This window comes from Manis javanica, chromosome X (assembly GCF_040802235.1).
Source record: "Manis javanica isolate MJ-LG chromosome X, MJ_LKY, whole genome shotgun sequence".
Lineage (NCBI taxonomy): Eukaryota > Metazoa > Chordata > Mammalia > Pholidota > Manidae > Manis > Manis javanica.
Window position 1 is genome coordinate 55,554,763 of NC_133174.1, and position 13,512 is coordinate 55,568,274.

The 13,512-nt window shown below is 37.3% G+C and overlaps 1 protein-coding gene across 16 annotated transcripts in view; it reads right to left on the reverse strand.

The window, feature by feature from the left end:
- OPHN1 (oligophrenin 1) overlaps window positions 1–13,512 on the reverse strand; it is a 665,513-nt gene that overhangs the window by 439,682 nt on the left and 212,319 nt on the right. For all 16 annotated transcript variants that reach the window (XR_005061052.2, XR_005061051.2, XM_037017099.2 and 13 more), the window contains exons 8-11: window positions 11,940–12,044; window positions 8,244–8,373; window positions 5,803–5,903; window positions 413–504 (exon numbers count right to left, since the gene is read on the reverse strand). Coding sequence is in view for 14 of the 16 variants with exons in the window: in XM_037017099.2 (XP_036872994.1) it covers window positions 413–504; window positions 5,803–5,903; window positions 8,244–8,373; window positions 11,940–12,044 (428 nt within the window). In the remaining 2 variants the exon portion in view is untranslated. The remainder of the gene's footprint in view (window positions 1–412; window positions 505–5,802; window positions 5,904–8,243; window positions 8,374–11,939; window positions 12,045–13,512) is intronic.

The following is a 13,512-nucleotide window of genomic DNA, read 5'->3' on the forward strand; positions in this document are numbered from 1 at the left end:
CACCCTCCAACCCATCTAACTTCCCTTTAAAAATGTGTTCCAATTCACTTGTTCATGTATGCTGTGTTAGGAGATTCAAACAAAGAATGAGTTTTGTTATCCTGTCCTTTTTTGCAGCATCACCAAATGCTGGCGTTTTGTATATCTGACAGCAAGTCAGATTCGAGGAGTGACTCTTTGTGCCTTAGAGCAGGTGAGGTAAAGCTGACTGAAGCTTGCATAGAAAGAACCCACTCTGGGCCAGGTCTACCAGGGATCCCTGTGAAGGGCAGCCAAAGGAACCAAGACAATGATGTTATGAATAGATTTTTTCATTTTCATGAACAAGAGATGACAGAGGAAAATAAAAGACGTACTCAGGCTCAGCACCTGGCACTTGGGGACATTGCCAATTCACAACCGCACAGCTTACCTTTCATTAGTTTCTATATCAAAACAGAACCGCTTGTCGATAGACTCCGTCTTCCTTCTCACACAGTACTTCAAGGTTAAGTCCAAGGGCCCCTGATATAAGATAAGGATTAATAGCTAATTTGAAAAACAAATGCACAGAAGCTTCTTCTGCCTCCTGCAGTGTCCTCAGTGTCACTTGGAAAGCATCTCTCAAGTAAGCAGGAACATTGTGTAGCCTCATTGAGAACCTTGTCTCTTCAAATGGTAGTCACAGTAAGATGGCAGATGGTTTCTCCGTGATCCAAGAATCAATGGCTAAGACCAGGAGAAAATGCTCAGGGTAGGCCAGCACTTCTTTCCAAGCATGGTAGATTAAATAGGAAGCTCATTACACATCATATAGAGGGAGTGTAGGAGAAATGGGCTGCCTAAATGGCATTAAGTATAATACAGAATAAAATTTTAATGAGACCACTGGGTATGAAGGTTACAGTGGACAAAAGGCTTTTTTCAGTTCTCTTTGCATTAAAGTGGCATGTGGAGGAGAGGAGACAAATATTTCTATTCTCCACCTCTAGATTCGAGGATTGACAAGAATCAGAAAATCAATCTCTCCAAAGATAGGGTAGGAGCAGAGAAAGCAAGCAAATTTGCATACTTATCAAGGTGGAATTTGGTATATCATATGTGCAGGATAGCGTGCCTCACCTTGTTTTTTTTTCTTTTTTTATTGGAATATAGCTGATATGTTATAGTATATTGGTCTCAGATGTACAACATAATGACTCAATAATTATATACATTACTAAATGCTTGCCACAGTAAGTGTGGTTACTCCCTGTTAACCATAGTCTTGCAGGCCCTCACAAAGTCAAAGAAATCCACTATATCCATAGGTTTAAAAAAATTCCCAGTCCCACATTCTTCAGTTTCCCTCTATTATCTCAAAGGAGGCAATGTGGTATAGGAAAGAGAAGTAACATTTATTGATCACCTACAATGTGACATATATTATGCTATATATACCTTCATAAAAACCCTTAGAAGGAAGTGAAGCACAGAGAGGTAAAATGGCTTATCCAAAGTCACCCAAGTCAGTATAGTGGAAACAAGAATAGACCAGGAAGCTTGAAACCTGGGTATTTGTCGCAGTTATGCCACTCACTAGCAATGAGACCCAGGGCAAGTCATTTTCCATTTCTGAATCATAACTTCACCATCTGTTAAGTGGAAATAGTACTACCCACCTTGCTGTCTTGATTTCAGGAACAGTGTCCAAGTGCTAAGTCTGTGCCTAGGCACTATGCCATGAAATTAGCCCATACACTGATTATCCAATACTTTTTTCTCATTGGCACACTCAACCCACGTGTAGGCCAATCCTTTTGCTTCTCCTGCACTGTAAAAACTCAACTCAATTCTAAATTCATCCTATAATCTGTGTTCCATACCCCAACAGTTAGGATACCAAACACTGTCAGTGTTTCAAGATGAGAGTGATTAACAGCATCATACATGCACTTTCCCTCTTTAAACTTTCAACTCCCTCAGATTGGTGGCGTCACAGCTCAGCAGCCTAGGCCATGCACACCACTCTAGACTCACCTCAAGCCAACCCCATCTCTTTTATGCCCTGTAAGTGCAAAAGTACTCTTATTTCACACATCCATCAAGTTCTTTCATGACTCCATAATTTTGCAAATACTGTTTCCTCTACCTCAAATGACTTTATCTATATTTTTTGCCTGGCTAAATTCTCACTGGTTCTACACATGGCAGTTCAGCTTTCATTTCCTCCAAAATCCTTCCCCAATCCCATACATTACCCAGTATGTGTTTTCTACATTATATAAAGGTTCCTGTTTTCATGTCTGATTTCCCCACTTCACTGAGAATTCCTCAAGGACACGGACATTGTCTTATTTATCTTCATTTCTCTAGTACCTAATAAACAGTCCTTAATAAATGTTTAGGACTACCTTATAATCCTTGCCATTTTTCTGATGAGGAAAATGATACTGAGCAACATTAAGTAATTTATTCAATGTCAAAAAGCTACCAGGCCAAAGAGCTTGGATTCAAACCCAGTTTTTGAGTCTCAGAATGTGGCACTCTTTCCTCTTACTACAACTGCTTGACAGGGAAGGGATGAAGATTTTATAAAATAGCATTTCACAGGATAACCTGTAAAGTGAGCAGCACAACACAACATAAATGGAAGTTGGTAGGCTGAACTAGAAGGGAACATTACTAAGTACCATAATCAAAAAGAGGGCCAATTCCTCCATCTTCTAATTTGGTTAATAATATTTCACAATGCTACTGGTAGAGTAAATGAGGCACATGATAGAAAACGTCTAGCTCAATGCCTAACACACAGCAGAATTTCAATATATAGTGGCTTTTCAAACATGAACAAGTAGAACTACATCATACTAAAAACATTGCTGTATGGCAAAGGACACCATCAACAAAACAAAAAGACAATATGGGAGAAAATATTTGCAAATTATTTATCTGATAAGGGGTTAACATCCAAAATATACAATGAACTCATAAGCCTCAACACCAACAAAAATGGGCAGAGAACCTGAACATACATTTTTCCAAACAAGAAATACAGATGGCTAATAGGCACATGAAAAGATGTTCCACATCTCTAATCATCAGAGAAATGAAAACCAGAACCACAATGAGACACAACCTCACACCAGTCAGAATGGCCACTATCCAAAAGACAAGAAATAACAAGTGTTGTTGGTGAGGATCTGGAAGAATGGGAACCCTTCTACACTGTTGGTGGGAATATAAATTGGTACAGCCACTATAAAAAACAGTATGGAGGTTCCTCAAAAAACTAAAAGTAGAAATGCCATGTGATCCAGCAATTCCACTCCTAGGAATTTACCCAATGAAAATAAAATTCATGATTTGAAAAGATCTATGTACCCCTATGTTTACTGCCACAGTATTTACAACAGCCAAGATACAGAAGCAACCAAACTGACCATCAATAGATGAATAGATAAAGAAGAGGTGGTATATATGCACAATGGAATATTATTCTGACATAAAACAGAAAGAAATCCTACCATTTGGGACAACATGGATGGGTCTAGAGGGTATTATGATAGGTGAAATAAACCAAGTAGAGAAAGACAAACACCATGTGATTTCATTCATATGTGGAATCTAAAAACAAAAGAAAACAAAATGAAGAAAACAGCAATAGACTCATAGACAATGAGAAGTGACTGGTGGTTACTGTGTGGGAGGGGTTGGGGTGGTAGGTGAGGTGGGGGAGGGGGATAAAGAGACACAAAAATCTCAATCATATTATAAGATGGTCACAAGGATAGAGGAGCAGCATGGAGAATATAACCAATGTTTTGTAGTATCTTTCTACATTGATAGGTAGTAACTGCATGAGCTGGGGTAAGGATTTAATAAGTGTGTAACTGCTGAATCTCTGTGTTGTATACTTGAAAGCAATATAATATTGTATATCAACTATACTTCAGAAATATATGGTGGCTCTTTATGGTGTTATTATTATTAAGTCTAATTTATTTTCATTATTTACCTTTCTAAAACACAAGCTAGAAATAGGGACTGAGAGAACTGACAAGAAGAAATCACTTCCAATTCCAGTTTAGGGAAATTAAAGTAACCATTTCCACCTCCCCTCCCTTTTAAAAGAAAATTAAGTTTCTCTTTCTATTCTATGAGGAGGCCCTATTAAAACTGCTTAGGCTGACACTATTGCAGTTTTGCAAGCAGCCACTTAATGAAAAAGGAAGAGGGTAAGAAAAGCTAAAAGGAAAGCCTATTTTCATTTCCTAAGAGGATATGAAAGTGTTGTCTGCTGCATCTGTCTTGAGCTATGCAGTAGGCACCTCTAAGCAGGAGAGGAAGGGCCTAAATGAGCTTATTGTCTAACAGAGGAACTTCAGTGTCTAGGATTTGGCAAGTAATGCATGTAGAAAAAGAAAAGAGACTACAGGACAGTGTAGCTGATACATCAACTAAGTTCTGACAGAACTGGAACAAATTCTGTGCTGCAGCACAAGATGAATTCATTGGAACCACAATAAAAGATGCTTTGGCAATTAGCACACTGGAAACTAAGTACAGCTTTGGAGTCATGAATGAGTAACTGGCCCACATAGAAGAGGCAAGAATGAGGATTCTGGAAGCCCTGATTGGTATGCTTCATTAGAGGTGCATTCCATCTCCAATCTACATTCAAAGCAAAGTGGCAAAACTTGTGGTTAAAGGGAAAATACAAGCAGTTTTCAACAACAAAAGCTTCTCACCAAATCTAACTCTTCCCTAATTTCCTATGAACAGCCACATAAGAGAGATCTTCCATGAAAAGCACTAACACTGGAGAAACAGCGGCCCAGTTTTTCTCTAAAGTACTGCTTATCTAAATTGGGTTTTCATGCACTACTACTTTCAATGCTGACAAGTGCACATATTTTCACTTTGTAAACAATTTGTAAAGAATATAAATCCTTAAAAATCATGCCCTAAGACCCTGTCTTAGAGATAGTTAAAAGGACATATTGACTACTTTAAAATATGAGCAGTCTATCAGATTTTATCTTAAGAAACCCTCTAGTATATGCACGCAAGTGTGTGTGTGTGTGTGTGTGTGTGTGTGTATATGTCTGTATGTGGGTGTGTTCTCAAAGTCTATACAAAGATAGGAAAAAAGTGAGATAATAAATTTTTTGGCTGCATGGTCATCAATATCATATAATATAATGTAATATAGTATAGCATAACATAGCATAGCATAATCTGTAATATATAAGATCAGGCTCTTCCAGGTGAGTAAATCTCTTTTCAGTGTGTTAAACTCATTTTGTCACTTTGGGGGTTGAGGGAAAGTTTGGATGCCAGAGGAAAAAGCATTATTTAATTAAAGATATTTAACCATTGCATAGAATGTGAAGTATAGGTTATTACAACCTTAGGCAACAGACATACTCCATTAAAAAAAGATTTTTTTTAATGATTTATATTTTAACACTTGTTATTTAAAGGAACCATATAGTAGAGACTTCTAGTAGAGACTTCTTAAAAGCAATACTCTCTTCCTCCAATTCATCCATATTTTTGAAAATTTCCTTTGTACTATGTGACAGGCACTTGTAATAATTTAATAAATGGTCTGAAGGAGTACCCTCACTTTCAGAAGGCCTGACATAATTAATGGAGATTTTTTATTTCCTCAATTGATTAGTATCTGGCCCAGTACAAACTTAGGCCAAGGAGAACATACGAAGACATGGCTTCCTGTGATAGCAGTGGACTTTATTCTTTACACTAAGTCAACATAAACTCTTCTCTGAGATGCAGTCACAAATGCATTTCAACAAACATAGCATACAAAGAACTGACCTGCTTAGCACCTGGCTTCTGCTCCATGGGCATCATGGTGAGCGTTTTGGTCTCTTTCTCATACCGGCAGTAGTATTTCACCCAGGATATTCCCAAAGCCCCTACAAAGATAGGCAAAAGTAAGCTGACAGAATAAAAAATTTGGCTGCATGGTCAGTGCATCCCTAAGATGGAAGCTGCATATAGCTTGCTCTTCTGGGTAATGCTCCATATCCAGCTCAACCCTCCCCCAGAGCTCCAGCCCTACAGTGCCACCTGCTCACTGCACATAGGGAGATCCCAGTTCTCATCAACTGCTTTCCACATCTGTTCTGGCTTGCTGCAAACCACTTTCCTTGCCACGTTCCCTATAAATATTACCAATGCACATCTTACTGTATCTAACTGGAAGTATCTGTCATCTTCTGCTCCTCCTTCCCTATAACCTGCCCCACTAGATTGGTGGTTGGGTTCTGACCATTCTCCTATATGTCTCTCCTTCAGCTGTCTCCTCCTCTCCACACCTTTAAGAACTGAATTAGTTCAGGACCCTATTGCTGACTTTTTTTTTTTACTGTGTTATGAGATATTTCAAACAAAACAAAAATTTACTATTTCTCCAATTAATTATTTCCATGGGTTTATCTATGGTTTCCCCATCTCTAGTAACTCCTTTCTAGTCCATTCTTCACTATCTTTTTAGAGGAATATTTTAAGACATATATTTCTAGTTAGGTTATTTCTCTTATTATAAACCATCCCTGGCTTTCCCACTATCAAAAAAATTCCTTAAGTTGGCCCACAAAGTTCCTCATAATGTGATATTTACCTTCCCACTTTGTCTTTTGCCACCCTAATCTCTATGTTCTTTTTTCATTGAATTACTTTCAGCTACCAAATAAATAGGTGGCCACATAATTTATAGCCCAAATTCAAGACATATTTGGGTGTGAATGGGATTCTATTAATAATTATATCAGAATAACAAGTATAAATCAGGACTATTCTTGACAAACCAAGACCATACAAATAAACTACATCCTCACATACCTCTGTGCCTTTACTCATGCAGTGGTATATACCTGGCATTTTCTTCCCCCTTTTCTTTACCTGTCAAACTCCTGCTCTTAATTCAGGTTCCAGTTCAAACTTCACTTCCTCAGTAAAGTCCTTAGATATATGCCCTGAATGCAGTCCTCAACACATTTCATTATAATTCTTAATATATTTCTCTGTCTTCTTCATCAGACTGTGAACTTCTAGAGGGCAAAAACCAGTGTTGATTCATTTTGTGTTTGTATCCCAGTGAACTGCATATTGTCTGGCAAAAAGGATCCTCAGTAAGCATGCATTCAACTGGGTACAGTGCCATACCCATGTAACAAATTAGAAAACCGGGGCATAGAAGGTTCACATGGCAAATTGATATTATAGCTGAAATTACAAACCCATTATTTTGTACCTCTTTTAAAATATAGCAGTGGTTCTCAACCAGGGGCAATTTTGCTTCCCAGGCGACATTTGGAAATGTCTAGAGACATTTTAGTTTATCACACTTGAGGAGTACTATTAGAATAAAGTGGGGAGAGGTCATAGATTCTGTTAAACACCCAGTAATGCAGAGGAACCTCTGGGTAGCCTCTTCTGCCTACTCCCCAGGTAGAATAATTCTGAGCAAGGACTAAAATCACGGGCTTTAGGGGTACTTGGTCACAGTTCATAAGCTAAATCAAGTTAACAGATATATATTTTCATAATGTTATTTAGGAAGTAGGAAAGCTTGAATCCTCTGCAATATTCAGAGGCTAGATAAGTCAACCCATTTTTTTGGGTCAGCAATGAACAACTGTCTTCCACACTGAAATTACAATGGTCATTTAGTGCTTTAAGAGCAACCATGTGATCCTAAGGCAGTGGAAGGTATAAGATGTAGTGATAGAAGCATAGGTTTTGACATTTCATAGACAAGTTTACTCCTAGGCCTGCAACTTGAATAGTCGGGTGATTTTCAAGTAGTGATCTCTCTAAGACTCAGTGGCCTCAGGTGTAAAATGGGTATGATAGGGTGGTTTCAAAGATTAAAGAAGATAGTACATTTAAAGCATTTAGCATCATGATTGGCACCTAGTAGATGTAATAAATATTTTTCTGCCTCCTTTCAACTGTGGCCCTTTTGCCTCAGTCAAAGAGTCATCACAAGGATTAAATGATTAAAAGTCCCCAATTTGAATTTCAAAGAAAACATTAAATCTTACCAAACCAGAACCTTTGTAAGACAAATTCTTAACCTCCCCCTACAATTTCTCCTTCCTTTTTATTTTCAGTATTCCCAGACTGCTGTCCAAAAAGGTGTAGCTCTCAGGAGTTTGTGAAAAATACAGGTCCCCAGAGTTTGGAAATGCCATATGGCAATAGGTGCCAATCTAATGAAACCCAGTGGATATCTCTGTATTCCTACACACATTTCTCTTGCGTATAGAGGTAGCCTTCAATGGTTGGCTGTCCTGGAAGTTTGCATGTCTGGGGAGCTTCTTTCATCCTTCTCTTAAGTTCTTCCATCTCTTCCCGAGTACTGGAGAAATGATTTCTTGTCTGTCAAGACATTGTCATCATAATCATTAGCATCATCACATCATCATGAATAAACACTTATTGGTCAGAGACCTAGTGCAGTTTTCTGGGCTTGTATATGTGCTACAACACAGCAAAAAAACAAATGTTGAATGGCATAGTGACTAGAAAAAAATTTTATGGATTTAATAATACTAAAGACTAAAAAGGAAAAAAAATAGTAGTATACACGAAAAACAAATCTGGGAGACTTTTTTCTAATGGGGGTCACATTAAGTCTCCAATAAATAAGGGCTTTTAGAATCTTAAGCACCAGATTGACTCCCACTTTACAGAAAAGGATACTGGAAAGAAGGTTCACAGGGATATTATCATGGTAGCTTCTAAGTTCTGCCTCAAGTCAAGTTACTGCCTACTTGACTCTGAATCAAATTCTGGCCACTGGGATAAAATACATGAGAGGGTACTCTCTTTGAAGATAGGTCAACAGGAAAGTTATGTTTTCATACTCATAAATAACAAAAAGCTAACAGTAAGAAGTAATATATTTAAAACTATATAACTAAAACACAATGACAAGACACAATTTGAAATGTGGGTATGAAAATTATTAAAGACAGGTCCTTAGTGTTCAGTCTCAAGATTGTGATATAATGTCAGTGAAAAGGTTATCTAGGTTGCCCTATCTTGTTAAGCCCACTCCACTGATTAGTCTGTAAATGAGTTTGCTATATATATATATGTATATATATAAAGCCTTGTTGTTAAACTCACACTTGTCAAGTCATATTTAGAGGAAGATTCATGTGACTATCTGGTTACAGAAATATTTCATAAAGCAACAGAAGATAGTGGCTGTCACATTCTGAGCATGCCCAGAAGAAAGGAGAGTACCCAGAAAGAAAAACAACAAAGTCTGTAAGTCAGGATACTTCTAAACAACCAAGTACATTTACTTCTACTGCAACTTACCAATCTTTTTCATTAGAAATGCATCTACAAATTTCATACAATGTAACAATCAGTCCGAAGTTACTATTCAGTAATACCTTCTCTGATTGTCTACTCTCTGTGTTTCCTAAGAATTTTTGGTCATAACTCTATTGTAGCATGTATCATAAGAATTTATAATTTATCTGTGCTCATGACTCTCTCCTCTAAGAACTGTATGTTCCTTGAAGACAGAATAACTAACATGTCAAATTATGGTATGGACAATGTATTTTATAATGTGTAACATAGAGTATATGCTCATTATTTCAATCAGCATTCATGAAATGTGAGTTAAATAAATGAATGAGAAAAAGAATATGTATGATAAGGATATAAGGTCTATAAGAACCATCATGAGAAAGAAGGTAGAAAAAACCTTTAAAAATAATTTATTTAACTCTAGGAGCAAATAGTGAGAAAAGGAAGAGAGGGTAAAATGGGCATTCATGGTAATAAAACCTACAATGATGCTGGGCATAGAAGCCACAGGGCATAAATCTGCAAAAAAGTAAAAAGCTAACCTTTTCAAACAATATTGCTTCTCTCTCACTTGCCAACTTTACATTTCCCTGTATGGCCCCGGAAGACGACTGGTTAGCCAGAGACGGGTAAGATTCCTCAAGGGAGGAACAACCTAAGACAGGCACAGTTGCAGGGGGGCCATCAGGAGAGAAATTGGGGATCAACAGAGGGGAGGCTTAGAACCTCACACCCCGTTTTGAGAGAAATCTTCTGCATCCGTGGATGTTTTCTTGCCCTTGTCTAGCTTGGATTAATACTTAGTCTATAGGCACACACCTGATCATCTACATTTGCCCTCTTACAGCACTAAATTATGTTTTCTACCTTTATCTTGCATCTACCTACCACTTCAGCATTTTATTTAAAAATAATAATAATAATAATAATAAGGGAGAAATGTGGGATTCACATATAAATCATGTATAAAAATCAAACGAATAATCATATCTGACTTGATTGTTTATAGTTCATGATGCATGATCAACACTGAAAGTTTCTGTGATATGACTGCCCTTGCACTGTTCACCATGTAAGAACTTACTCACTATGTAAGACCTTGTTCACCATGTAAGAACTTGTTTGTTATGCTTCAGAAGATTGGAGACTGTTGAGATATAGACTTGGGGTTGATTAATGACTGTGCATTGAGTCCCCTATACAGAATTTTATTGTTTTTAACAACCATATGATCAATAAATATGAGAGATGCCCTCTCAAAAAAAAAAAACAAGCAGAGATGGTTGTCAGCTTATGTCAGCTTACCTTTCCCTCTGTCTACATTGTTAAATACGTGGATGAGCAAAGGATAGTAGGATGGGGAAAAAAAAGAGAGAAATGGGTTTATTGAACTAAAAAGAAAGAAAGAAAGAAAGAAAAAGAAAGAAAGAAAGAAAGAAAGAAAGAAAGAAAGAAAGAAAGAAAGAAAGAAAGAAAGAAAAAAAAAAAGAAAGAAAGAAAGAGAGAGGAAGAAAGAGAGAGAGGAAGAAGGAAGGAAGGAAGGAAGGAAGGAAGGGGAAAGTGGTGATAAGAGGAACAGCTGAAGGGAGAAGAACTACAGAAGGGAAAGGAACGAAGGAAAGAAAGACAATGAGGGAGAGGTGAGGGATAAGTCTACGACCTTATATTATGCTGAATAACATGGATCTGAAGTCCCAGTGATGAAAAATAGCATCGGTCTTTTTTCTCTACCCTCTACTCTCTGCCATAATTGCATTTGATTACTTCTACTCAGTAACTCAACTTTTTGCTAAAAGTTAGTGGTATATACTTCAAATTTTAATTCTTGCAGGTCTTGCTTATGACTGTTTCCAACAGACCTGGAGGCACGGAGGGTGACAGTGATGGGAGCACCCCTATCTCAAGGTGGGGGAGCTGACCCTGAATGCAGGTTGGCCAAGCTCAACCTCAGACCATCAAACTAACTCCCAAGGGTCCCAGAGATTTCAGTCTATTGAGAAACCTGCCAATGTCTGGATCAAAGGGTGTCCTTTATTCCCATGTGTTCTCAGGATATGTCTGAAAGAGTTTTTTTTTCTTTCATGAGTGACTCTGCATTTTATTAATTAAATATGATATGTCAATGGTTAATCATGGTTTCACTCTGTTTGATCCAAAGAACAAATAAATTTCTAACCTGTGTACAAAGGAATAGTCCATTGAAATGGCCATCAAATAAAGTCAAAGCTGAGGTGGAGAATAGCTTAAAAAAAAACCTACAATGAGAGTGTCTTGACTGACCAGTACGGAAGCAGCATAAGACCTGGGCTCAAGCAAGCCCAGAGCTGGGTTCTGCTCTGGGGGAGAAGCAGCAAATTAGCAACACTTAATAAATATTGTATAGCTAGAGTTGTCAGTGGTGGTGGAAGGGTGGGTCTGAACAACAGCCAGCCTCAAAGACTGGGAAAAACCGCAAGAGCAAGAATAGTCTAGTACACTAAAATATTTATGATACATACCAGTATGTCCTGACAAATTGGCTAAGATGCAATAACCAAGACTTAAAGGTCAACATCACTGGGGCTTACATCTGACAGAATGCAGAGACAGGTAAAGAAACCAACATGCAAACTCACATTCTGCAAACTGAGCTGGAGCTGCTGTTTATATGGGAGGAAATCTTGTGTGAGCTCCACAGTCAAGCTGCTGGAAATGAAGAGGCTATGAAGAAAGGCCAAGACCTAGGGAAAATGTGTAAAAATAACTTTGTCACAAGCACCTTCTCATTAATCAAATAAAGGAAACAGAAGCACAGAAAAGAAACTCCACACAATGTTTACTCAATTTAGTGTTAAAAGCAGTCATGCAAACAAAAACAGGTATAAACATAGCTATTCTTTTATTAGGGTAAACAATTACACTGGACTCACTTCCAAAAAATAAGAACTACCAACAAATTTATTCATTCACATCTTTTTCAGATAGCATATAAAACTATTAAAATTTGGACAGTATAGGAATAGACTGTGTCTTTTCTCTCTGTATCCTCAGAGAGAATAGGTAAATAAGTGGATACATGAATGAAGTGAGATTCTATACCTTAATGAAGACTGTTATAATGCTAAAGGATTCAAGTAGTCTGAAACCATTTTTAAATTAGAAATGTTTTGTGGGGGCATTACAAAAGACATACAAATGATCGATAATTTTTTTAATGTTCAAAATGTTCAACCCCCATTAAAAATCAAATGCACATAAATAGAAACAAAAGAAAATATTTTTCATCTATCAAATACAAACATTTTAGGAATAATGCTAAGTGCTGGCAGTAGTAAATTGTAATAGGAAGTAGTAAAAATTGCTCCATTTTCAAAAGTAAACAGGTGAACATGTATAAATATGCATACACACACCATATGTATATGCATGCAGAAACTGTATATATGCGTATATGTACATATACATACATAAAAAGTATGTACATGCACACATGTATATACTATACACTTGTGTTTATGTGTACACTTATATATAAATATATATGGGTGTGTGTACCACACACACTCATATACACAATTATCTATTTCTCCCTCAAGTTTTCCCATCTCAGGAATAACACACCACTCTCCAATCTAGCCAAAAAGTAAAGAATCATCCCTGATTTCCTTTCATTCACATCTCAATCCAATCCATCAGTAATTCCTGACAGTTTTGCCTCCAAAATACCTCTATAATCCAGGTATTCTTATTCTGCTTCCATTACCATTACCCTAACTGAAACCAATATCTTCTCTTGCCTCGAGTACTGCACTAGGCTCCTAATGGATTTCCTCATTGCCGCTGTTGGCCACTTCAAACCATTTTCCACACAACAGAATCAGCTCATGCCATATCCTGTTTAACACTCATCAGTAGATTTCCACTACACTCAGACTAAAATCCAAACACCTTTCCATGCCTACATATCTATGCCTTTCTGTAAGACATTATTTCTGTTCACTCTCCTTTTCTCTCAACAGTATGTAAAGATATTATTCTTTTCATTCCTTGAGCACACCATTCTTTCCTAACTTAAAGACTGTGCACATGTGATTTTCTGTGCCTGAAATGTTCTTTCCCCATTATTTATATCTCATCTTCTCTTTCTTTCTATCATGTCTTAAATGACACTTTCAGAGGGCCTCCTTGAATACTAGATGTCCATTCTTG